This window comes from Anser brachyrhynchus (genome assembly GCF_964034855.1).
Source record: "Anser brachyrhynchus genome assembly, chromosome: 1".
NCBI lineage: Eukaryota > Metazoa > Chordata > Aves > Anseriformes > Anatidae > Anser > Anser brachyrhynchus.
This window is the reverse complement of record NC_137694.1, coordinates 87,348,493-87,376,480: the sequence shown is the minus strand read 5'-3', so window position 1 is coordinate 87,376,480 and position 27,988 is coordinate 87,348,493. Positions and strand designations below refer to the sequence as shown.

Genomic DNA, 27,988 nt, shown 5'->3' with positions numbered 1-27,988 from the left:
CATAAGCAAACTTACTGACACCAAATAGTAATGCCTTTATTCTTCTTCTTCAAAGACCCTACAGATAAAGAGCTCATCACAGAATTAAGTCTAATTTTAACAGCCACTGAAAGTATAAAATACAGTTAGAAAGGACACAAGCCTTGATGTTCAACCAAAATACAATCAGTAATGTTTTATACCTAACTAATTTCACTGTATGGTTTCTTCTTCAATGCCTAAGAGTAGTCACTCCTTTTCAAGCAAAAAGAATTGCAAACTTAATCAAAAGCTATGCTTAATGTTGAGTCAAAGGCCCACAGGCAACTTCAGCAAATATTATGGTCCTTTATAGCTTGGGTCAAAAGGAAATATTTAGGAAATGGAACTATTAGGAAAAAAAAGTCACAGTATAATAATTAAAATTCCAGGTTGGTCAAATGTTCTGAACTTAGCTGCTGTCTTTGTGGCTTTAAGCTTGGATTTTAACATTGAAAGGCAAGGAAAGGAGAAATACGGTATAAGGGAGCAGAGCTGATACACCATCAAAGTTTTTGCTCTTGTAGCTGTACAGCCTGAAGAGCAGAACTGTTTCAAACTCCCCACAACCAAAAGTAGCAATGGTATCAAAATTCTTATGGAAGCTAAGAGGTCATCAGCAAGACCCATAACAGATCTAACAGAAGTCCAAAGAAAGCCCACCAAGAGATTGATGTGTAAGACTAACCTTACAGAGGACAGAATCACTGTGGAGTAAAAAGCCTTTTATTAGATTTTTACAAAATAAATTGAAAAAAAAAATTCACCTCGTATCAGAGATATATGCAATATATAAACTTACACATTCCTACCCACTACCTCACAGATTAATAGTATGTCCCTTACTTCCTCCAAAGAGAAAGAACACCTCAATTTCTATATCAAAAAACAGATGAAGGTTCACCTGTTTTTTCTTTCTCTGGTGATTTTAACCCTAAAGCAGATGATGTGACAACAGTAGATTCATAGAGGTTATGGTTTCTTGCTACACTTTTCCTAGCAGCAAAGTCTTTTTATGAAATTTGTACCCCAAAATTATTCTGGTTTTAATCTTAGGAGGTATTTTACTTTTTTCTTTATAACCACAATGATTTTTTTGTTTCTATTCAATGAACAGCCCCAGTAAATCAGCACAACTTAGGAAAAGTAATCTACATCAGAGTAAGGGCCGAGGAACTTTATGCAATCCGGGAAGTCATAACTGTGAACTACATTCTCAGACTTTGTCATCTGTTCAAAATGTCAACAGTTCTTATTTTGATAGCCAAATGTATTCCACCTAAAGCCGGAATCACGTTGATGCAGCTCAGAGACCATAGAAAAGCCTTCATGGAACCAGAACACTTTTATTATAGTGTTTAGACAAGTAATTATCATGTATCATCCAAAATTGTTCTTCTAACTAAAATTTAGATTTAGCTTATCAATGTGCTCAACTGCATCTTAGTAAACAATTCCATTATGCACAGTTATCTCCCATTATGAAATACTGTAAAATATATACAAATGTTTCAGGCAAATGTCCTTTTTGCAAGTGCGCAAGTAGCATTTCTGAACAAGTGCATTTCTAAACTTCACTGAGTCTTATCAAGTGTACACAGAGCTCACACCATAGTGTTTTGTGGAAACTATCTTTCTTACAGTTTACTCTCCTTTCAAAGACTCATTTGGAAAAAAATCACAGGAGTACAAGATTTATATACATAAAGGCACAGCAATTCTGTTGAAACTAGCTATTTTACAGTACAATTGAGTTCAATCAGTGCCTTTCATGCAACGAAGTTCACTAACATAAATCCTTCTCCAGTAAAATTAACTGCACAAGGACTGTATCCTTCCCCTTCGGTAAAAAGAACAAACAGCTATTTTTAATCAACTCAAAGTTACTACACAAACCTGAAAGAAATGCATAAACTGCTTTTTCTTTCTGCCTAAATGTTCTGGATGTCCAAGGCTATTTCTTATCAAAACAAAACAGTTTTCAACTAAGAGCAAAGGTGAAGTTTCATTTGTGCCAAGATGTCAGACTAAATTTTTTTCTATAGTGATAGTTTTATAAAAAGGATATATATTATACAGGTGCTGTCCTAGGAGACACCACCACCAGCCACAGAATTGCCAATTCTAAAGATAGAAAAGGAACTGAGATAGAAGAAAACTTTGAATTCAACAGAGGTCAGATTCAGATCAGGTATAAATTTATCATTAGAACTACATCCCTATTCAATCCAGTGCTCAAAAAGATGGCATGCACTGGTCGCAGCAAGCGTACTTCTCCCTATCAATTGATTCAAAGTATTCTCCCCTTCTCCCTCCCTAGTACCAACTTCAAGTTGTCATTTCTGAAGCTTCAGAGTTTTCCTAGGCATTGGTTGCATTGAAAGAGTATTTGCACTTTTTACATCTGTCTGCAGCTGAATAATTAGAAGGCAGACTACTGCCATCAAGCTAATCAACTCCCAACGCTTTGAGCTGCCGTTCGATCTCTTCATCTGATATGGTAGAAGCTTTTGATGTTGATGCAGACGGTAAGCCCCTGGCAGCTGATGGAGCTTTGGCCATCTAGAAGGAGACAGAAATTTTCTTTAGTCAAAAGAATACATTTTATGACAACCTGACTTCCAGAACAGGACTTTAAAATAAAGGATGTTAGAATAAACTTTTTTAGGGAAAAAAAAAAATGACAAAAAAACACGAATGAAGGGGAAGAAATATGTGAGCTGAGCAAAACCATCCATACCTTTCCAGAGATTTCAATTCCGATCTCATCAAGCACCTGGTTAACAATATCCTGGCTTTCTTCCTCTTCATCAGAAGCATCAAAGATATCATCCAGAGTATCATTAACTTCAAAGAAAAAAACAAACAAAACCAATACATTGCGTTATGCAAAGATGAAATTACAAAAATAACCTAGTGTCATCTTTCAACTCTCCCAAAATGAAGTAATAATACCACTGGATAAGATATCAGCAGAAAGCATCTTTATATTGGAGAGGTTTTCTTACCTCTGCTGTGCAAAGCCTGTGAGTACAACTGAAGGGACAACAGGGTAAGGCATGACTGCTATTATAAAAATGTTTGGTTTCTCCAAAACAGTTCAGTTGCTCTATTTTCCCTCCACTAGATTTTAACATTTCTCAGAAATATCATCTACAGTTCCATTAAAAAAGCCCTTTCTTCTTCAAAACAAATCGCAAAATTGTTACTGACCTATTTTCTGAATTGCAACAATGCAATTCAGAGCAGTAGAGATGTTGACATCCTGTTCAACAATCCTGTTTTGAGTCCATGCTACCTACTAGGGCCAACACAGTGGCAGGGGTTAGGATAAGGATGCAAGCTGTGCTCGCAACACTGGGAAGTTCTGTACTATTTAGTTGGCAGTGGATTGACACTGAAAGAAACTCCTTTTCTATATCACACCCCAAAAGTAAGTTTGTGGCTTAAAATCAAAAAGGAGACAAACGCATCCCATACCACCATGTATATAAAGCTGAGATGATCAATAATCTCTGTTAAACTCAACATTTTTAAGTGTCCAGTCCTAGAACAAAAGGCACATACAGAACAATCAGATATGGAAAGGGCAATTTTTCACATTCTCCTATTAGTTATGCCAACAAGGTTTTGAAGTGGTCTCGAACCCTGTTCCTAGACTGGTTCTACCCCTTCAAGAATACTATGGCATGCTGCTAGCTGTTCCCAGAACTTACTCATTTCTTCAGTCATTTCCATCTTCATATTTTCCTTCTGGAAATTTTGCATAGTTTGTAGTGTCTTCTGTGGATCCATTTTCTTATTAACTGCTTGCATTGTCTAATAAAATTGAAAAAAAAATCACCTCAATTATACAGTGAGACATTAATAATGGCCAATACATGCATTAAGAAGGAATAAGACTTCTCTAATAGAAAATACCCTTCAGTCCAAATTTCACTTTCCTAGTCTTTTTACGTCCCGAGAGAACTATAGATACACAGAAGATCAATAAACAGTCTGTACTCAGTAAGAAATAATGTTGTCTGCCAACCTACCACGCCCCTTCTCCTAGCTGTGTATTAGGAAAAATCTGCCTAATCTTAATGAAAAGAATGGGAAACCATTTCCTTAGTTGCAGTCTATACATTTTACAGAGCTAAATGGCTGCAGGTTTTTTATTCAGTATGGTACGTTTATTTCAACCACCACTAGAGGACAGACTTTGCAATTGTTTCTCTATGTTACTTCTTCATGGAAAAAATTTACTTTTACCTGAAAAGTGAATATTAAAACGCTCAGGAAGTACGCAGCTTATGGTAAACCTTTGCACTGGGTAGACAACTTTCTGTGATGGTGTAATGAACTTCATCTGTTTTACTATAAGTATGGAGCATTGCCTTTGCAGCTTTCTTCCTTTCTAAGAAGCAAGCTACTACATCTCATGAGATGTCTAAATATAAATATAGATGTGAGCAGTTTAAATGGAAAGTCTAGCTATATTTAAGAAGATAAAAGAGATGACTTGATAGCAACTCTTTTGATTAACCTATACAGCTACTACTGGCTTCATACAAGCACTTCTGCCTTCATTTCTGATTTTGTTTAAAGTGATCGTGTACTATGCTTCACATGTTATATGAATTTCAAAGGTTATGTTCATATTCATATTATATGAATTGAAAATTTTGTTCTGGACTTTGAGGATGTTAGTTTGTTAGAATTCTTCAACTCCAGTTATAGATCAGTATCAAAACTATTTGCACTAAATTGAAATATTTATGCATTTTCAGCAAATATAGGTCAGATACATGATCTAACAGTAAACAGATGAATATCAAGAATATCCGCACTAAATTGAAATATCATTTATATATCTTCAGCAAATATAGGTCAGATGCATGATTAAACAGTAAAGTCCAGTGAGTAGTCATCTATGTCCAGAATTAGTGCCATACATGCTAAAAAGTATTTGAATAATATTTTGAAAGCTTCACATTCCACGTATTTGTCTTGTATGTTGAGGCAACTGTTTGCATTCACTAATGGTTATGAGATTGAGAACAATTTATAAGCTTCAAAATGCACTACTAAGTGCTTTCTTTTTCAACCTTCCTGGGTGGATGAAGCAAAGATGTTCACTTTAAAAGTGACCAAAATAATTTAATACCTTCTTCTGGTAATGTAACACAAATTTGTCCATAGAAGTATCTGCTGTGTTTCAAAAACCATCACCTTTCTAGATGCTGCTTGGAATATTTTTTCAAATATTTTAACTGACTACATCTTAATAATTAGCTTTGTAATACCTTGGTTTTGAGAAACTTAATCCAAGATATCTCATGGACAATGTAATAATTAAAAAGTAAGATCAAATTATTCATATGTAAGACTGTTACAGACTGTTGAGTAAACTGTTTAACTTGACAGGTTGTGTAGTCAGACAAGCCAACCCTTTGTGGGTTAGTCCTGGTAAATAGAAAGCTTGTTGCAGAGCTACAACTCTGTCTCACTAAGAGGTTGATACCTGCCAAAATAATGCTTCTAAATACCTTTTTCAGAAAGCCATAATTACTTTCTGCATTAAGTTGTGCTGTTCTGTTAGGTTTAACTGCCACATAACTGGATTTATCTTGGACTCCATAAAAGTAGTATTTGTCTACAATTATGTGTGCTAATTCTATTTCCTGCACCTTGAGCTGAACAATCCTGATTACCAAAAGGAAGCTCCCTATTTGTCAGTTTGCAGAAATTGGAAAAAGTTCATGACTAAGATAACTGAGATTTTTCAGGGCCTTTTATGAACCAAGATTTGCGAGAAAACTTAATGTAATACTGGATCCTTAGAGCATGGAGAGTGAGAATGACAGGGAATTCCAGATTAAATTTCTGCAGAAATGTAAGATGCGAAGTAATAACCTACTCGTCACATAAACTACACAGCTACTGTGACATGCTGCTTTGATTTCTATCTGAAGCGTGCCCCACTTTTTCCCAATAAAAACTGCTTGCAACGTGACATACAAGCAAGATACTGTAATGGCATGGTTTGTTTGTTAAATTTTTATTTTTTAATCTACTAACAAAGTTCTTCCACTGGTATAGAGTTGATTTTTATCATGTAAACATTTGACAGATGTCTAGCCCAAGAAAATATGCTTGCTTAGACACTAACTGGCAGAATTGACTATTCAAAAAATTGATAATATGAATCAAATTACACTTCCCTATTATATCCTCAATACTGGTCAGGTTATTAAGCAATACACTTTATTCAATTGCTTTCCTTCAATTGCTGTAAGCAAAATAACACAAGTTAACTTTTTGTAAGCATATACTGCATTTTAATGTAAAAGAATGTCTTGTAGCACCTTACTTTTGCTGTAGTTGACATAGCTCCTGCCATCTTCATCTGAGAGTTCATGACCTTTGTTTGAGTTGACATAGAAGTGACTTTAGAGCTAACAGCGTATGTTCGATTTTTCTGTTTCCGCAATTGTACAAGCTGTTTTGCTAGAACTTTACAGGCTTCCTTGTTACCAGTCTTAGCCATCTTCTTTATTTCCAGTTCCTATTAAAAATGAACAAATAATTATTTCTACTGAATTTTCATTCAAAGACTTTATAAAATGTTCAAGCCTTAACTTGAATAAAATTCCAGAAGTTAACTATACTCTTGACTTTTTTTTCAGGACATTAAAACTTATATAAATAGTAAAATACTTGCTTTTCTTCCAAGGTTACTTAGTAGAATAAGTGCAATGCTGTTCACCTTTGACAGAGGAAAAAAAAAAAGAAAACAACAGAACTGAATTATAACACAGTAGCACACAGTTTCCCCAAAAGGCCTCACATCAACTTTTGCATAACGTCATATTAATTTATATGTGAACATTCAATTCCATATCTGGGCATGGAGTAACACTTCAAAAAAAGTGAAGAAATGATTATGGCCAACCAGTTGTTAGTGCAATCTCTAATCTTCTTTCTTACATTCGCTAGTAAGCCATATTGTGAACGGAAGAAATGGAAAGTTCATATGCTCTGCTAAACGCTTTTTCAGCTTAAAGAGAATCTCGTAACCTTTTTGTGGATTAATGGCAGATAGGCAACAACCATAGGCTCTGTTTGCCGACACAATTTACCTGGACTTAGCTTAGCACATAATAAAAGTGGTATATTTTGTCCATCTGTCAGTGCATGTTGTAGACAGCAATAAGTTACAATAAACAAACCTATTTATCAATCCATGAAGAATTATTTAGCCCAGAGGTACCAAGGAAAAGTTTGTCAAAAAAATCTCTGCTAACAGAATTATTTAAAACTATGCCTTTTGATTTGTGACTCAGTAATGTAAGCTTTCCAAACATTTTTCCTTTTTAGCCTTTTTAAAGAGTTTGCTATAGTAACTGAGTTCTTTTTATGATGCCAGTTATACATTTTGATTTTTACCATTAAGTAAAAGTAGCCTTTAAGACCAGCACTGTAACTCTTCAGGAGAATACACCTGCTATGAAAATACAGATGCTTCACTTTATGTACACTGGTGGTCCAGAAAAATGCACTTATAAGAGGGTATGTAGGACCAAAAAAGTAAACGCTGGTCACTAGAATATGCAAAACAGTCATATTTAAAGGCAAATGTAAACTGATCCATTGTGTCAGGTTTACTACTAGAGAAGATTGTGGTTAAGCTTACTATAGAGATGGCACCAGCACAAGACGTTCTCCAAAAGTCCGTAATTTCTGGAGGGCTTTGTCATAAATATTATTTTTAACCTAAGAAAGTACAGATCAGCAAGTAAGGAACATAAGACTGTTCAAATATTAGAGGCCAGAAATATATGCAAAGATGTCCTCTGTGTAGGTAGCTCGTGGAGATCACAAAACCAGAATTCTATAGCAAGCCCAGAATTTTCTTTTTTTCAACAACTCAATAATTGCAAAGTATAGGAGAGATTAGTTTGCTCACCAGCAAATTCTAGTTTGCACATTAGTTTTAATGGCAAGCATTTGATTTTCTCACTGAGATCAATACCTAAGTAGCATATATAACTTGATTTTCAAAGTGAAATTTAAAACCAACACCAACCATTGCTATATTACTGCAGACAACCCAGGTGGAGAAATCAAACCTTATATATTGATTATTTTATTCTTAACAAAGAAGAACTTGGCTAGCAAGCTGCAACACACTATTTGCTTTTGAGATTTTTGGGGTTAGCTTATCCAAGTCAGTTATGTTCTTCTGAAAAAAAAAAATAATCAAAATTCATATAGTTATATAAGGTTACAGAACTGAAATAGAACTGTCTGTACAATATTAGGTATTCAGAATAGTATCTCATATTTCAGGAGAAAAATACTTTCTGAGGAAAGAACATAACAAAATGTTCTGGGATTGACTGACAAGTCCCTGGTCCTTTTTCACCTGATCTAACTCAGAAAAATTAATATTTATCGTCCATTGACTCTCTCACACAAACAGTATATTTTTAACTCTTTTGAAGACCTGATTCACTTCTCCTTTCTTCTCTTTAGAAATTCAATATTTCTGAAATAATTCAATGTCACAAATAATCAGAACTTCAATATAAGTATTCATGAAAATTTAGGTCTTTCCAGAGTCAGAACATTTCATACTGAAAAATGCCTGATCTATGAGTAACCTATTACATCTTACCTGTTCAAGGCTTCAAGAAACACTTTTTCTGACCTCTTTTAATTTCTTATACCCAGCTCTCAATATTCATGTGACTTGCTGCCATGAAACACCTTAGTAGCGACTGAAACAGTAACTGGCTTTATACAGCTTTTCCCACAGTTGGAGGGTATCTTCATGCATCAAACCACACCATCTGTCACATCCATTTAAACTATTATACTGCCACACAGGTGCAGCATCCATTCATTGAATACTTGATAAACCCTATTCACCAAGTTTTCAAGAAATCTTAGTTTAGGCAGATACTTTTAATATTATTAGTTAGCTTTAGGGAAGTTCTAGATGAATGAAAAGAATAAACCCATGGGGTTATTAACGACATTCTATGCTTTTTCAAGCACTTTCTCCCACTGGAGAGTCATGGTAACGCATAGTAGCACTGACAATTTTTAGTTTTCCCACTACTAGACCATTGATTCAAAAGCCTGTTAGAAAAAAAAACCTTCTGAAGGATAAAGAATACTAAGGATGGAGGGGAAAAAAGTTAGTATACTTATTTAATCCAAATACGTTGTTTCTGGCTCTACCTATGTTAAACACTGAGAATCACTTTTAGATAGTAAATTGTTTTCCAACAAAATTTTAATAACTGAGAAGTCAAAAATCCAGTTTTTCAGTGTTCAGTTGTTATGTACTGAGTAGTATCTTCAGCACTTTCCATATTTTTTTTTGTTATATTGGGCAGGTGTTTGTCTTTAAAGAGTAAAATAAAATTCCCTACTGTACTTACCAGTTGCTTTTCCTGTTTTTCAAGTGCTGCTCTATCTCTGGTTATGGTTCTCTGTGTACCTCTTAACTCTCGATTTTGCTCCTTTATTATATCTGGAAAGAAAATATAGATAAAGGTTTTCAATATTATATAAACATCTCGTTTGCTGAGTGCTCTGCAGACACTTGTGTCAGACAGTTTCTTCTCATTCAGAACGAACAGCCAGATATCAAAAGAACTGTTGGTATCTCAAATACCTAACATTGTATTTTGCCCATATTTAATGTATACAACACAATTATGTTTCAACAGAATAGGCCATATGCAGTAACAAAAAGGCTATTTTACCTGGAATATTTCTTTGCACAATAGCAAGAGCCTTAACCCTATGGTATGGGTTAGGTACGCGCACTTTTTGACAAGTTTCAAGCCTAACTCAGGGTTAACGTTGTCACTGTGAGCTCAGACCTTTTCAACAAGTCAGACACAACTGCAAGAAGGAGGTCAGCTGAAGAAATCTAATATATGAGATCCCAGAGAAGTTAAGGAGTTCTTAGGTCCATGAAAACAGTGAAGTTACTTTGAGATGCGAATCTTGGATCTTGCTCTTCTCTGTCCTCATTCTGGTTTAATGGAGATTATTTTTCTCCATAAATGTACTACATCTGTACAGCTCAACTTCAAGTTAGACTATGAAGCAATAATTTACAAACTTTTTCAATTAGTAGATGCCTAAGAATATTTAGGTACAAAAGTGGAGGCCTTTATAGCAAATTTAAGTTTTCTGACATCTGACAAAGCATGCAGAAGCTTGAATGCTATCACATGAAATATATCATCTTTCATAAATGTTTTGTTCACTCTGCTATTTAAAAGTTTTTTTACTGGTAACACCCACTTACTAAAAGTATTACTTTTAATATAGGCGTCAGTCACACTAGTTGCAATTAACTTTTGTTAGAATTTACAGTGAGTGCTTAGGTGTGATTCACCTGGGCAAAGGTAGAGAGGTCTGCATGTGACTCAGCATCCTCTGACCTTTATAGAGGAAACAATTTAATGCTGTTAGGAAGATTCATTTATTCCTAATGCATGCATCTACTCTTAGATAAACTTTGGATGAAAGGTTAACAGGAGTGAACTGTCATGTAAATTTTGTGTCTAATCCACGGAAGGAACATCATAGTGTGGTTATGCCATTGTACTTAAAGTCTGAGGCACGTGAAAAATCAATGCAAACAGGCACAGTTACCAGCAGAAATGATGGCATGAAGGATAAATTGTTGATACACAGACACCCTTTTCAGTTGTTAAGGCTTGCAACTATTTTTCTAGAAACAAAGAGGCATTCAGATTCTGTTTTCTCACATTAAGAGATACTGTAAAACATCCATAGCTGCAATAACTTCAAACTTGACAGGTTCCAATTAAAAAACCTCAAAACCTTCAGTAGTATTTTGAAGAGGACATGTATTACCCCCTCCCATCAATCGTTTTCAAGCAAATAAACACATATTGCAAACAAACTCTGTAAGGAGACTTCTTTTTATAGTACTAGCTACCCCTGCTCCTAGAAATACACAAAAATCATCTTTGGGAAATGCAGACTTTTCAATGGACATTAACAAAGAGCTGAAGGATGATACAGTACATAACGTTACGTTCTTCACATGAGCAAAGCGTCATTGAGAATTATTCTGAAAAAAAAAATGCTACAGGCAAGTAATTTTGAAGGTAGACAATCGTATATTACTTGCACAGCTGCACTTGTGAAAATGAAAGAAAAGGCTTAATAGCTACATACAAGACTGTCTTCTCTAACTGAAGTAACTATTAAAGAAATCCCCTTAGCGCAGAAAACTCGAGAAGTAGGAACTTCAAGACAATAAGAAACTAGGAATATAATTGTCAGGAGACAATAAGGGCTAGCACAATGCTTATTCCTGTAGGATTTTTTTTTCTTTTTTTTCTTCCCTCACTCTGATCTCACGTCATGGCTTAAACTAAAGATAGCAATAAACCAAATAGAACAGTTGCCTTCAATTACGTTCAAGCCCTTCCATTTATTTTTGCAAGTGAGGGACAAGATGAGAACTCTGAACAAGAACCCAAACCCTAGCTCTGCTCCAGCAGCAAGAAGACGACGGGGTATTTCTGAGGCAGCCTTCTGCCAACGGCCATCCCCCTGTAGCACCTGCTCTTGCACACCGGGGTAAGGAGGACGCGCCTCCATTCCTGAGAACTGGTTGGACCAGAGATGCCCTGACCTGGCTGCCGTCACCTGCCTTGGCCATGGGAGCTCAGTCATCTCCTCCTTCCCCCCCTCGCAGACTGTGCGCCAGAAATGGGAAGGAACAAGTGGGAACTACGTACTCTTCCTCGGTGAACTACAATTGGCTGACGTGCAGCGTCATTTTTGGTGAGCACTTCTCAAGCCAAGCCTCATATGATTTGACAGGGGACACCCAACACACCACCACTCAGCCACTTTCAGGGCTCTTGCCAACACCTGGCCTCTGCCCCAGGTGTTGCATGAGGCAACAACGCCTCCTCGGGGGGCTGCCTGGTGTGTCCTGGAGTTACTCAGGAGCTAAGCAATTCTTCCTGGCTTCACTTTCCAGAAGGTGACTCTTACACACAGATCTGTTAACAGCTCGGCCACAGAGACGACGAGACCAACTTGTCCCAAGACCCTCGCCCACCATCTCCTCCCCAGCCCCAAAAGCACTCGGCCCCCTCCCCGTTTGCTCCAGCAAGCTCCCCGCAGGCATTTTTGGTGTGTCCCGCCCCCCCCCCCCCGGGCAGCGACATGCGTGTGTCCCCCCTTTACCCCCCGGCACCCCCAGACGGGGCCCGGGGCCCTGTGCTCGGTGAGCCCCCGAGCTCCAGCTCCGCCGGGACGCGGGGCCCGAGGCCGCCCCGCCCGGTCCCATCTCCCCCGTGCCCGGGGCCTCTACAAGGGCCGGGGACAGCCGCCCCCTCACCGTCCACGGTCTTCTTCTTGAAAAGCGAGGCCATGGCCTCCGCGGGCTCCGTCAGCCTCCTCCTGCTGCGGTGACCAGGAAGCGGCCGGGGCCCGCAAGCCCGCCCGGCTCCGCCTCATCGCCGGCGAGGGGCGGGACGGGGACGGGGACGGGCCGCAGCTCTTCCACGCCTCCCCGCCCGGGAATGGGACCGGGAATGGGAATGAGGCGGCCCCGGCTTGGGTCTGGCGGTGGGGCTGAGTTGGCCCCAGCTCGGGGAGGCTCGGGGCGGCCGCGGTCCCCGCTCTGCCAGGGGCCACAGCTGGCCCGGGGCGCGACAGTGGGGGGAAAAAGTGAAAATTCTCATGGGTTTTGGTGTCTGATTGCAAGCCTTAATTTTTAATGAGGTGGCTTGTACCTAGCTGTGGTTTTATCGTTGGCGATTAACTATGTGCGCTCCAACTAATTAGGAAAAAAACACCACACTGGAGCTAACAGTGCACTGAAGAAAACACAGAGCTGGCGGTTTGAACACTAGCTGCGCATGCCTTCCCTCCCCTGAAACTGTTGGTCCTTTTTAAAATGTAATTTGTAAGGAAAAACAGGCAACTGTAATCTATTTTGATAGCTAGATATAAATCTAACCTGGGGAAGAACCGTAAGTTTATGGTAGCGGTACCCTCATCAACCACACTTTTATAACCCTGTGTGAATCTACTGGAATATTATAATAACGGTGTAAAGATTTATGTGAGCATATGTAACTATAAGCTATTTATTTTGTGACAGTGCTACTTAATTTTCTGGAAGTACTGATTTTAATTCCAAATAGCAAGTTTTCATTGTTGTCTGCATGGCCTTTTAGTGCTAGTTGTTCTTCTAATCTAGTTGTGCAAGCCTAAAATTCAGGTCATGCTCGATCACATAAATACTATGAAAATTTAACAATTCACTGTAAAGTAGGTAAAATAGACTTTGCAAGTTTATTCCTTTGTATCTGTTGCTGTCTGTTCAGTCAAATCAGTCAGGGATGAATTAGTAAGCAAAACCGAAATTCTGGCTTTAAAAACGCACAGATGAAGGGGAGGAGACACCTTGTAATTGACGCTCAGTTCTCCACTTTCCTGAGAGAAAGTCTGGGCAGCTTAACTACAGGCCACTCTTAAAATGAGCTAATTAGCTATGAGACCAGAAAAGCACTTTTCCATAATATTTCTTCATGAATGTTTTCTTGTGATGAGAGAAACAAAGCTGTCCATAATAGACTTCATGACTGCGATAAATAAAGTACGTCTGAGCTATTGCTTGCCAACTGTTGTTTTTTTGTGCTCCAAACCTGATTGCTGTTATGGTACCATACACTGAGAAGTCCTTGAATTTATCTCTTAAAAAGACTAATGCTTAAACTTCAGTGTTGCCTGTAGATTCTCAATGTCCTGTTTCAAGGTCTATTTGAAATACATAAAAAAAACCCGTAGTCTTTTATGCTATAATCAAACTTTAAAAATCAATCAGATGGAATAAATAACCCTTCCTTAGTGACCATATGCAAATGTCAGTAGCAAATGGAAGAAGGGGCTTCCTATTTTCTGTTTGTTGAAGACAGAGTAAAGCAGGTCAACAACACCGGTTCAGAAGAATGGTATGATATCCTGTATTAACTTGAAACCGAACAGCTTCAAAGTGCAAAAAATGATTTTTTTAATCTATGTGTGTACAAGCTATTCTGGCTGTGGGCCATTAAAATATTTAAGCATATTGTTAATTTAAAACAGGTGACTTAGGTTCAGTCTACTTAAAACAGGTGCTCAGAAAAAAAATGGCTGATATGAAGATACCCTCGTAAGGCAACACTTCTATGTGCTGTTCTCCAGGATAATCTATGTAACAGCTGATCTGGAAAAATACTTTTCTTATATACTTGGAGGAAAGGGTGGGGGGGAGGGGGAAGTGAGCTTCCATGCGTATGAGTCTTGAAGAAGCTCTCAAGGTTATGCTTGAAATCTTTTCAAGCTTTCTGACTATATCAGTTGGTCTAATGCAAGTTGTTAGTCTTCTTTACCTCCCTTGCTAGGGTGAGGGAAACCTTGCAAGCTGGCAATCTAAGGCAAGCTGTCTTGGGATGCTTTGTGGATAATGACCCAAATTCAGTACCGTTTGATCTCTTCTGGGCCTAATTTCTCATCTGCAGATATAAGAAAATTAAATGAGGCCATGTGTAGTAAAGAATGAAGTGGGTAAGCTGAAAATTGTAGGAGCCTGATTAAGATAAATGATCAAAGAACTGTATAAATGTATTGTTATATGAAATGCTTATGGCATAAAACAAGGTCGTAAAGAGAAGTGTCTTTGGTGCTTCAGCAGCTGGATGTGTTCCAAGTCCCACAAAGACTTGCACGTGCTTTACTTTATCATGGAGAAGCTCCACTGAAAACAGACACAGCACCTTCATATTTAAGAGTTTGTGAGATCATTGTGTAAAGGCTAATGTGACTTATGCCTTGTAATATGGAGGCAGATTGAGTTAGGAGGAGGACAAAATGGAAAAGTCAGGCTGAATGTTATGGTTGCATTTAGGTGTATGAATCCCTTGAAGCCTGCATGTGTGTGTGTGTCATGATGCTATCTCTAATTGCACTCAGTAGTAACACTTGGAAATCGTGGTGCCCTCAGAGCAGGGAGGTGGTGGTAATACACATGGTGGGAGAAAGCTATGAGGAGGAAGGTGAGCTGGAAAGGTACAAGAGAGGATAGGTTACCATTGTAAAAGGGGTGTGTGTGTAACAAAAGGTGTGTGTGTAAATTTGTGAAGAAAACTAAAGTCAGAAACAATAGGAATAAATGAGAAGGACCTAGAGGAGAGGATAAAGAGGACTGAGAGAAGCAGTGTAGATGCTGGAAGTTCCATCTGGTATCGTGGTTATGAAATTCATTCCTTCTGCTTTGTTCAAAATGAAATCACTTATTTATGTATGCAAGTCTAAAAAACAGTGTTTTATACAGTGTATCTCACCCTCATCTTACAGGTTAGACAACGTTCCTGTAAAGCTCACAAGAACTGAAAAATACCTCATTTATAGGAGGAGAGGGGGAGTTGCATCTAGCAAATGCACAGGTATGAAATAACAGCACTGAAAATAAATTTATAAGACAGATTTTATAACAAAAAGTATTTAACTATCTACAAATAACTAATGAGTTGCTGTTTGGTAAGAATAATGTAAGAATAAGCCAGGTTGTGATTAGAACATCAGTGGATTATCTACTTGGAAATAGTTTATATCCTTCAAAGTTTTCACTGCTTCCCCCCCCCAATAAAAAATAATAATAATAATAAAAAAAGTTAGTTTAAAAATATTGAGGAATGTAGTGAATCTAGAAGTCTTGCTTCCTGTCTTTTAGTAATTTAAGATGAATTAGGCATGTATGTGAAGCAGGGAGCGTACTGTTGGTCTTACAAATAACTTAATTGATTCTTCCTTTCACTGTTCAAAATGAATCAATTGCCAAAGAGCTGCTATTCATCTGTGCCCTATAGCATGCAAGACGTGCAGAATAGAGGGGAAATACACATGTAGGTATGGAAGCATGTTTTGATTTAGTTCGTTCTTGTGAGGACTGTGTGACATCTGTGGAGACTGAATTTGTCTGTTTATGTGAGAAGGGGTTTGTGATGTCAATATTTTGCCTGATAATCCACTAAATTCACTTAACAAGCTTCTGGGTTAAAAAAAAAGTGAGAATGAGTTAAACTGTAGTATCTTAAATGTGGGATGTTACTGCAGAGTTTGAAGATCTTTTGATGAATTGGAACTCTGAATGTTTGAAGGATGTTGTCTTTATCTTAATTTTTTACTCCTGAATGTGTTTTGTTTGCAAAAGTTGGGTGGAGTAGTAGTGGTGATGAGATTAAAAAAAAATCGTAAATGCATGTAACTTAGGCAAATAAGGTTTTGTGTTGTATGGAGACAGAATACCAAAGTATATAGAGACACTTATGTATAAAAGATTACATGTTTGAGACTTTCAGCATCTTAATATAGCACAAGTACTCTGCACCATTTAGCATGTGCATGAAGTGTGATACTTTGTAAAACCGTTTAAATGTCTAGCCCCTCCTTATAGAAATCTGGTTTTAATTATTACCTTGATTGGTGATGATAAGATTCTTTCGAGTTGCAGGCTGCATGCTTTATAACCTTCACATCTGATTGCAAGGTTCTTCCTTGGTGAAAGAGGAAACACTTCATTATAAAATAGTGACATTGCTTTGTACAAGCAGATTTAGTTTTGCTTCAGTAATCAACTACAGTAGGACACCATGTTTCTGTAGGGCATTAATGAAATCAAGGGTTATACTTTTAAAAGCATTTACTTGCAAATACCATATCTTTAAATGACTTTGCCCAAGGAGAAGCAGAAATCCATGCTATCAACAAAATAGGTAACTACAGTTAGTATTTTATCACAAGCTTCAAGAACTCCTCAAGGCATCAAGTTTAGGGGAAAAAAAAGTGAGAGATTATGGGGAGGATATTTATTATTACAAACTGCGAAGTCAACAGGGACCACTAAATGTTCTTACAGTCATAATAGCCTATCTCATGTTAATTCTAGCCTCAAGCTGTGTGACTCTTTATGTGCAGAGATAATGGGGGGTAAAACTGTATTTTTAGTTTAGCAGCAGATTCCTTCCAACCATGGAAAATAAATTAGAGAGCTTTGCAAACTAAAAATGATTTGGGCTTTGAACGAATTCCCAGCAATAATATACAAGACTTATTACCCTGGGTACTTAGAGGGTCCCGTATGTTTGTGGCTGAGAGTAGTCATTTTGATTGAATATTGCTTCAGTAACTTGTTTTCAAATAATCTGCTTTTAACACAAATCTGTTAATCCTAAAAAGAAGCCCTTTTTGTTAATGTTCTTATTATTTGTACTTCCTATGTGCACCTTAGATAAAAATTAGCATGTTACTCAGGAAGATTGCTGCATTAGTAGTGAAGTTGTTATATTTAACTTATCTGGAATTCATCGCACGTAGACGCTTAATGCATAAAGACTTGTGTTAAATAGGTTCAGATCTGAGAATGTATGTACATCTGCTCAAGTATGTAGTGTTTAGAACAGTACGAGTAGTTGTTCTAAAATTATGCATTACAAATGTAGAAAATTCAGTTTAAGGTTATTACTGTTCATTTGTGTTACTTTATTATCTAAGAACATGGCTGCTTTGGGTTAGGAATTCAATACATGTGAAACAAAAACACGCTCTGCACCAGAGAATACATTGTCCCAGTATAATGAGAAATAATATGTGGACATCAACATATTGGACAGTGGAAGGAAACCAGAAGTTTTCTTACATAGCCTCACGTCCTGTCTGTGCATAGGTATCAATGCAAAAAGATCTTAAGAAGGTATTTGAAAGACCTTTGTAGCAGCTTGTGAAGAAGTCTTTCCAACAGCCTTAAGTAGCAAAGAAGACAAAAGATGCTTGTTTTGTCAGAAGCAATCTTAAGAACAGGTTGTGAAGAGCTAGCATTAATGAAAACTGAAGGAGTCTGTGGGCTGTGAATGTGGGATTGTACAGAGATTGGCATAGGCCAGGGATGGCCTTGAATAGAGATGCATCTCAGGTGGGTAACCAGAGGAACTAAATGGAAGGAGTTAGTGAAAATGGCTGTGTAATCAAAGCAATGAATTGAAAAGGCTATCTTCTGCAAATCATTTTGAAGGAACCAGGTTAGCTACATCAGGGACATAGATGTTGCAATCACCTGGCATCACAATAACAGGTGTCTGGACTAAGCTTCAGCTTGGCGTCTAGATAGGAAAGGCTGGTTTAGCTGGGCTGCTCTGCAGGAGTGAGTGGTAAGATTTCTATACAGCAGAAACAATGAGGATCTGGAGATGATGCTCAGCTTGAAACCCTGAATAATGGAGGTGAAGTTGGTGGTGGTTGCAGTCATTACAAAAGGAAGAAGGCTGGAAGCACTGAGTAGTTGCTGTTTGATTCAGCATTTTTATAACAATTTTTATGGGGGAGATATCTTTTGAGAAGTTAGTAGATAAAGTAGAAGTTAGAAGATGAAGTAGAAGGACTTTAATATTTCTTTTATTCTAAGTGCATGATATTCTTCATGCCTTAAGGCAACAATTCTTTTTACTTCTGATGATTCAGCTACACTTTAAAACATTTTTTATTCTATCTTTTGAAAGCTGTGGGAAGAAACAAACATTTATTTAATAGAGTTGTGCTGGTATTATTGCATCCATATGAAGACAAATCTAAAAATTTTAAAAACATTAATGTTTCTGTTAAGTAGAAAAGGAATACAAAAAAAATCTCTCAATACTGGAAATGTTAAATCAAGGATTTCTTATCTTTTTTAGTGATTTATATTTTTGCTGGGGTTCAGAAGGCTTGTCACTTATCTTGTCCTTTGAGAATAGCTATAGCTACCTAATGGTCTAATCCAACAAAAAATATGTTCAGGTCCTGTATTGCAAAAGCACATATAAAACTCAAATTTACTGGTATCTACTCCCAAAACATATATTACCAGAAAGCCAGCTATAGTTTGTATTGCATTGGGCCCTTAAGTGTTATAAAAAAATGGCATATTCCTTGCTTTTCATAGCTTTATGACCAGCAAGACAACATCAAGCAGTTTATTGCAGACTCTGTTTATGCTTTGCAAGAGTGCAGCCTAGTATGCCCACGTGCATGCTTTGTTTTCAGCACCAACTCTGGAAGCGTTTTGAATCTCATTTCATTTTATTTGAGTCTATGTTCTCTTTGTTGTCTGTCTGTGAATCTGTATTGAAAAAGTTAAATTTGGACCAATGTCGTTTTCCCTGTTTAAAAAGGCATTGCACTTATTTTAGATTAGTTCAAACTTTTTAATGGCACACTTGGCAATTTCTTTCTTAACCCTTCAATGCTGACTTCACTTTACTTTGTTAAAGTAAACCATGCCATCTTAAGGGAAGGCAGGGGAAAAAAAGCTCAGCTACATGTAAATGAAGATTCAGCTCTACAAAGACAGGAAAGATATTTGGCCATATTAACTTCAGTGTGAATTCAATGGATAATCCCTTTATATGATAACTGAGGTGTTTCATTGGTAAATGAGGTCACCAGGATGCACATGCAAGTATCTGTAGCAATCTGGAAACCTCAACTGTCACTGACAGAAGCGATGTTGAGCAGTCTCTACTTTCTCTGCCTGTACAATGTCACATCTTTTGAGCTGAGCCTTTTGATCTAATTAGATCCCTATTCAGGGGGCTTGTCTGGTTTAACCTTTAAATGATATCTGAGAAAACACATGTCTTTGGTGGCTCTTTTTTTCTTAACTTGTATGCAGTTAATGGAAGGGACTAGCTTAACAAGTGTTTGCTTGTAAAATATTACCACTAGATACTGCTTTTTCCTTCTAATTTACTCCTTGATCCCGATATAGCTGTAGTTGCTAAAAACTTTTGGAAATTATAAAACTTGGTACTATTTTACATGGAGGGTGTGAACCACGGGTGAGTTTGATGTCCCAGTTTAGCTGAGTTCTTCTGAGCCTCTTGCCTGTCTTTATTATGTGCATGATCATTCTTTCATCAGAAAAGTCCTTCTATCAGGTCTTGCTCCAGTTTCGGTAATGAATCAGAGAAAGGGCTATTCTGCTGAGAGAGAGTTGGTGGCTGCAACTATTTTTACTGTTTTTTATAGTGTGCATCAAAGTCTGTAGGCTGAAATCCTGGCCCATGGAGCAGAGGGGAAAGAAACTCAATGGTATTTTTCTCCCTGTTGTCCAGGAGAGCTGAAGTCCTCCAATTAGGATGGATCCTGTGGTCCTGGGAAGTACAGCTGGCTGGGAGGTCAGGGAAAAACAGCTCTGTATGATATGTCTTTTTCACAATGGCAGTTCCTGATTGTATATCCCCCTTGGAATTACTGAGGTTTGGCTTTTAGGAACAGTCCCTGAACAAGCAGGTATTTTACATGATGCTGATGGAATTCTGAAACTGGCTGTTTTGTTCAAATGCCTGCTAACATCACTTAATAAATTAGATCTTTTGTTATTAACTGCCTGATCACAACTACTGAAATTTGTGATGTTAGCCAAATCCACCAATGTGCAATTTAGCTCTCACTGTAGTATTAATTACAGCTGCTGCTTGTGTTCATTGTTGCCATTCATGTTCATGGAATGCTTTAATAAAGGGAATAAAAAAGGGGTTTATCATGTGCTTTCCTGTTGTATACAAAAATAGATGATACAAATTCACCAATTTTGTCTCACTTTAAAATAGCTTCTGGAAATAGTGGCCTATGAGGGAATAGGGCTGATTGACTCATTCGTTGTGCATAATTTATCCTGAAAAATTTGCATTTTTGTACATGTATTATCCATGGAGAAAAGAATTTACATTCATCTATTTGTTATTCATAATCTTGCATTTAATAGTTTATGAATTGCTGTCTGAATTTTTTAAGAAGTGCTCGTTTCACTGTTTTGTTGCGTGTGATGTATGGTGGTCATCAAAGTCATCTTGACAGTTTGTGGGTCCTCACTGGAAGACTAAAACTTTTAAATAGAGAACAATTATTGCTTTCTGTGGTTCTTTTTGGCCATATGAGAATGTGCCTCCTCTCTATGAAGAGAACTCATTTGCCAGCATTTGTTAGGAAATGGATATGGTCAAGGGGGGCAGCTGTTTAGACTTGCAGTATTTGTGAATTTTGTTTGTGTGAGACTGTGAAATCTGGTTTTCTTGTCAGACCAAACTTCTCTTTCTTTTGTGAGAAGGCAGTGTAGCATGGAGGCAGTGTAGGACTGGGAAACGTGATGTCTGTAGCTCCCGAGCATGAAGCAGCGCATGTAAAGATGATGGAAACCCACTGAGCAAAGTAGTGCAGGTGCCAGAAACAGTTTGTATACATTAGCATGGTATTCCACTCATAAAAATATCCATGTCAGGCTTGCAGTTCAAGAGTTTCTTGGTGTTATATTTTATATCTCTACTGAATTAAGTTTTTGTACATGTTCGTGTATGTACATGCATGTATCTCCATTGTATATACACATACGATGTTTCTACACACCTCAGTTTTACTCTTCTATTCAGTTCTGCTCTGTGTGCAAATGGCCTTGCACAGGTCTGTTTCTTTTCTTGTCTGGAAATAGGAGTAACAAACACTTCCCATTTCCTTCTCAGGATTGTTGTATTTTATTAGCCTGTGCTTTCAAGCCGTTGTGAGCATGCTGACCATTTGCATGGAAAAACCAATAGTGCTGGATTGCCAGGGTCCATTAATGAGTGCCAGGAGGAATTAATGATATAATCACACGTGCAAATATACAAAATCCCCGAATGTTAGTTTTATGCATGGTTACCACTGATGTCAAAACTATAGGATGTAGTATAATCAAATAATTTATTAGGCACAGCTGGTTAACTGCTTACAGCAAAACAACCTGTAGCTTAATTGCTCCTTCTACTGTGCTGGTTTTATGCATATCTTTCTGGCCCCAATACCCAAAGCAGAAAACCCTGCCTTGGGCATCATTTTGGTTGTGCAGGAAACAGTGGGTCATAACTCATCCATGTCAAATTAATGTTGTTTTCATGGGACATCAGTGGCATAATGAAGGGAGAATAAGGGCATTAAGGAGAGTTAGTCCTTCAGTAGGACTTCCCATCTGATTTTATTGGTATGCTAAATGGAATCATATATATATTTTTTCCTCCTAATGAATCATAATGTCTTCAAATAATTTCTTTGGGGAAGAAATATAAACATTGTTGTTTTCAAGTATCAATAATATGTTTCAATTCAAATGGAATTATTTCATACATTTAGGATACAATAATGGAAGTTGCCACATGATGTCAACCCTAAAATATCTCTTCCTCTGAGGTAATTTTTCACTAGTTCAACTATTTTACTCTATAAAATACAAAGGTAAATGCCCTGCTCTGAGCCATGTTTTAGAATAGCAATTCAGTATTTTGATTTTATTTTCAGGATGCTTACTTCCATAGCCAGGTAGGTGAAGGATGCTGATTCTTAGTTTCTTGCAGGTCAGTTTGAACAAAACCGAGAAGGTTCTGTAGGTCATTAATTGTAAACGAAAATTTGAGAAATACTGCTTCATTTAATCATTGAAGCTTTTTACATGATGTGTTGGGTTTTCAAAATCTTCTTGATTTAGGGGCATGAGTCTGTTGGGGTAAGTGATACTCAGTCATGCAAGACATATCTGTGTTCAAGTTGTTCATTTATCAACACAGATAGCTGTTAAATCCTATAGAGTAATGACACTTTTTTGCAGCTTTAATTATGTCCGTATTAGAAGATTGTAGCAGTTAACTGTAGCTGTCACTGTTAAATACTTCAGAATTTTGTTAATAGCTCTGGTGGTCAATACTGTTGAAAATGTAATCTTATGTCTTCGTACCTTCTGTTTTTGTGCTTAGGAGCAGCAATTTCTTAAGTAAATACATGGGGACAGAAACAAAAATTAATAAAGCTCAGTAGTGGCATGAGTTAGTGTATCAGGTAAAACACTGTGGTTTCCAGGACTGTTTTGCCTTTTCTTTGTGCAGTGCTTAGTCCAATGAGTGCATAGTAATTCAGTGGAATTGCAAGGTCTTACTCCTTCATGAAGAAAGAATCACACAAATTGGCATGGGAATTTATTTTGCTGCTGCAAATTGTAATTGGGCATGAGCAGGTCTCTACCTTTCTCGCATGTTCTCTACTCCCTGTCCCTCCTTGCTTGTAATTTGAAGACATTTTAACAATACAGAAATCTACCCTCTCTGCAGGCCATTTAACACTTTCTTCTCATGTACCTTAGATAGCATGTGTCATGGCAGGTGCTCCAGTTTCATTTTTAAATCATATAAAGTATCACCATCTGCTTTTCTCTGTAGATCTTGAGGTGACAAGCTGTGAACTCCACTGTATCTCAGCACTTGTGCCAAAAAAAAAACACACCCTAAAATCTAAAATTCCATTTCATACCTACTGCTGTGAAAGAGGTGTCTGCCTTGGCAGAATTTAGCAGTCTCCTTAAACATTTGCTAGATTTCTAGTTTTAACATATGCATTTTAATGGAAGGAAGAGCAACTTGAAAATTTAATTTTTAATTTGTTTTTGGCCATCGGGTCTTGCTTAAGATATGGAATGTGGCTAATGTAGCTTGTCATCTATTTCTCTCTGCTAATTTCTGCCAAGACAAGTAGCCAGGTTCACTTCCTTTATTCCTGGCAATTTTATTTATGTATTTAATTAAATTTAAAATGACTTTATTTTAGTCAAGGATCTTAGGTGACTGGGAGAAAATCTTCTTTGCTTACTGGCATGGTGTGAATTCTCACTAGAGCGATCTTGTCAGAAAAATCCAGGTATTCTTACGTAACAGTTTCCAACTTGTTCTATTCCAGTGAATGTAAGGTTGGTTTCTTAACAAGTCCATGAAAAGTCAGTCAGCAAAATAAATTATACAGTAGGCTTTTTTTTTTTCAGGTATTCACACTTCCACTGTAAGAATTTTAAAATGATTTCCAATGAAAAAAAAAATGGTTTTAAACTAGAGTTATAGGGTGGTGTTGTACACACACACAAGATGTATGTGTAGTATTTATATATTCTGTGTTTAACTTAATGACACTATCAGACAGGAAACATTTTCTTCTATACTGGTTTTACTTTATTCTTGAACATTCCTTAAAACTGTAGGCTTTTTCTATATATATTTGTATAAGGTGTAAATGAAATTTTAATAAAACGTAACCCATCAGGGTGTTCCAGTGTGTATTGTGGTGGCTGGTATCTGATACTTTCTTCAGTTTTCTTCAGTTCTTGAAATTCATAGATAGTTCTTGTCATTGTTTTATCTTCAGTGGTTATTCTTTGAATGAAGATCATGTCTGGATATGATCTCTGGATTATAATTGGATATTGCCTTTTTCTGCCTTAATTTTATGACCTTTTTTTTTTTTGCAGTTATAGTGATATCGTGGAAGACTGTGCCTTTCTCTGAAAGGATAAAATCAATCACTAATTGCTGCAAATCCCTGGTCAGCTTTCTCTGGTGTTAGGTTTTTGTTCATACCGTTCCTTATTGAAAAACATTGTAATTTCTTTGGCCTTGAAGGATTTTATATTCTTGAAGGATTTTGATATTTCCCCAATGATATTACCTGTAATTACTTTGTGCGTTGTTTCCTTGTCTTTGCTTTTACTTTCATGACTTCCATGTGTACTTTTTTACATAGACTTCAGGGTTATTTTCCTGAAAAAATGCAGTAGATTGTTAGAGCATTTGTTGCCCCATGAAGAGAACCAGAATCTATTAGTGCTGATTCTTGTTAGAAATGTATCTTATAATGCCTGAAATCTACCCAGCTTGTAGTTGCTTTTCCGTGTTGCATTGGTTTATTTTTCACAGACTGTTTTATTCATGCTTTGAGGATCCCTGCTTTTCTTGAGATAATTTATAGATATAGCTGTAGTAATAACAATGCAAATAATCAGAACTGTGAGAAACAGTTAAAATGTCAATCATCTAGTGCTGGTGTTGGGAGGAGAGGTTTCCCCTGCTTCATACTTCTTTTAGCTTTTTTCTCATGTCACATTTCTCACTGTGAATATTTTGTACAGACATAGTCTTAACTCTTGAAGTATTTATGGAAATATGTGTCACAGGAACAGATGTATATGGCATTGTATATGTCTTGGAAGGGTCAGAGCTGAATGTTTAGGGGTCTGCCTCTTATCCGATGTACTCTTGTAAAATGGTCCAGCTTCACTGGTCATGTTCACTACATACATCAACCTGTTCTATGCTGAAAAGGAGAGACAAGGCTAACAAATGCTATAACCACTCCTGAACAACAATCTCTGTGTTTAGTGACACCAAGAACTAGATTAGCTCGTTTACTTTTTAGTCTCTTCTCTACAGGGAGCTGCTGCTGCTGGGGGGATGGGGCCACATGATTCTTTCCCTCTCTCCCATGAATGAGTATAGAAACAGTGCCATATATTCAGTGTGCTAACATTTGCATTACAAATGCCTGTGCTGGGTTTAGAAAAGAGCTAACAGATTGTCATTGCCCAGAGCACTGGCATTACAATGATTGTTCCAATATAACATGGCTGTTAAACTTTTTCTTAACCCTTGTGCTACCTTAACCCAGTTTGAAATAATTATTTGCCTAGAGTAAGCCTTCCCAGACATACACATTTCAATACCCATCGTGATCTGGACAAAACAATTACCTGTTTCAATAACTGCTATCTGAAATGCTGTATGCGTCAGATGTATGGATTTTCTAAAATGCCAGAGTAGTAGATAATGCACAGCTTGCTGCCCAGAGCGCTGCTGAGATTAAACCCTCAGCTGGTGGAAAAATGAAGGATTATGCAAGGCTTTTCACACTGGTTTTCTGTATCCTCTACAGTTTTCTGAGAACTGGCAATAAAATTAACATCCTTTGTCATTTATGCCATTGTTATAATGCTGTCATCTAGCTTAACTTCAGTGGTCCTAATTTGATTGGTGGAAGATGGAAGGGCATCTGTTTACTTAGTGAATCCTGTATAAGTGAGTAGATCTAGAAAGTGTTGGGGGGGGAGGGGCTCATTTTGTAAACAATTTATTAAAATAAATATATATGTAAACAAGGAAAATCCTAAGTTTCATTTGTATTGAAGTTCCACAGCTAACTGAAAAAACTGAAAGTCTCAAACTTTTGAACTTTTTTTTTTGACCTAGGTTTTGTTATCAAAATTATCGGTACCACCCTAAAAGAGTATTAACATTAGGGTGGGAATAATAGGAACTCTTTCAGGAAAAAAAAAAGAGGATTCTTGACAATTTTGCTAAATACAGTCTCAAAAAATATTTGTATGACATTTGAGGTTTATCATATTCTTGTCTGCTTATTCTTCCTTGGTCATGGTCATCTATTTTTATCCCCCAAACGCTTCAAAGCTTATTATAGGTCAATTCTTAGTCTTTCCTATCTCACTAAAGATAAGCAGATCTGTGTACACATCCATGAGATCCAAGTGTGATTACAAAATTTATTCATCTTCTTTGCAAAGCGTAGGTGCCAAATGCCAAAGTGTTCTTGTTCATTGGTACAAAAAAATGTATATCCAAAAGAATACTATAACTGAAGTTAAGTGCTTTTTTGTGTTGTTGTTGTGATGTGTGTGTTTGTTTTTAAGACCACCACGCTATAATCTGTAGAATTACATCAAGGGTAATTAAATCTGCTAATAAATTAGTATAGGAATGTCTATTTAAGCATTAGCAAATCCACTTCCCTCTCTCAGTAATAGAATACATCTATTGGAAAAGGTGGTGATCTTAATTACAGCCTGCAGACCTAACAAGTATTTAAACTTGGTTGCTTAAAAACAGCTCCTCAGAGTCTCATAGTCAAGCAAGCAAACAATTGGCATTAATGCATTTGGATTCAAATTCAATTCTGTTGTATTTTGCCTTTTAACAAGGTCAATTCACATCTATCTCTCCGGAAGGCATAGTCTGAACAATCTGGTCATTGCTGGGACATGTTAGCATTTTAAGTTTTAACAGAACTTCAATTTGCTTAAAATAATTTCTTAAAAAAAACCTGATAAATATGTCTTGTGCTTTTAGAAACTCCATATCACAGTTGTCTCTGAATTATTAGTAATGTTGCAGGAATGTCCGTGTTCACTGGAAAGTATATTCTTCAGTTTCCAAAGATTTTGCAGGATATGGAAGACCATTTCTTTCAAACCTGGTTCAGTTCAAACACCACTGTCATCAATTTCTTTCACTCAAATGTGTCATAAGATGGTTTTACTGGTGGCTGCAACTCCAAGAGCATGTTGGGAATTCACAATTCTTCAACGTTCTCATTCCTTCACTTTAGTCTTTTGTCAGGGAAGACATGAAAACATCTTTAGAGTTTTACCTCACGTGAGATGTTAATTCAGCTCCAGAAAAATTTTAATGTGATGAATCAAAACCAAAACAAAACATGTTTTGCTATGTTCATTCAATAAATTAAAACTTTGTTTGAATATACATTAGCCTTTAAACTTTGTATAGTTTTATATTTAACTAGTTAATATTAGTATTTTGTATCGTGATGTCATCTTCCATACTCAACTGATATTACAAAAAAAAAAAAAATCCCTCTTAGTAGCATACAAAGTATCCTTAATGTTGATGTAAGTTGCAAGTAGTAATGTTTTCTTGCACTATTATCTGAAAGAAGAATGTGTGCTTATGTGCGTATACACACGCACCTATATATATATATATATATATCACCTACCATCTAGTAGGCAACAGCAATGTGTACTTTGAAGGAGAGACATAAAAGTAACCAGTACTATCTGGAAAGTGTTACCATTATATAAAGGATCTGTATGACATTTGAAGAATGAGAATTTCAGAAAATATACTAAATAAAACTATTTCAGTGCAGTTATATGACTCTGAAATGAAACTTCTTGCTAAAAAGAAAGGCATGATGTCCACTTCTGTGACTGGGAAACACATCCAAATTAATGCTTTAC

General features: G+C 36.9%; 2 protein-coding genes across 5 annotated transcripts in view; one reads left to right on the top strand and one right to left on the bottom strand.

The window, feature by feature from the left end:
• POU1F1 (POU class 1 homeobox 1) overlaps positions 1-27,507 on the top strand; it is a 218,667-nt gene extending 191,160 nt beyond the window's left edge. The window contains exons 7-8 of one of the 4 annotated variants that reach the window (XM_080594246.1): positions 15,421-15,509; positions 24,413-27,507. In XM_080594246.1, the coding sequence (XP_080450372.1) occupies positions 15,421-15,509; positions 24,413-24,507 (184 nt within the window). In that variant the 3' untranslated portion in view covers positions 24,508-27,507. Of the gene's footprint in view, positions 1-11,507; positions 12,225-15,420; positions 15,510-20,210; positions 21,494-22,260; positions 22,318-24,412 lie in introns of those variants that run through there. The other 3 variants (XM_080594250.1, XM_080594251.1, XM_080594253.1) reach the window with 3 other exon arrangements.
• On the bottom strand, positions 723-12,573 carry CHMP2B (charged multivesicular body protein 2B). Its single transcript, XM_080594511.1, has 6 exons — positions 12,416-12,573; positions 9,453-9,544; positions 6,374-6,568; positions 3,735-3,837; positions 2,759-2,865; positions 723-2,580 (listed from the first exon to the last, which is right to left on the bottom strand). The coding sequence occupies exons 1-6, from the start codon at positions 12,447-12,449 to the stop codon at positions 2,467-2,469; spliced, it is 645 nt and encodes a 214-aa protein (XP_080450637.1). The 5' UTR covers positions 12,450-12,573; the 3' UTR covers positions 723-2,466.
• Positions 27,508-27,988: the final 481 nt, after the last annotated feature.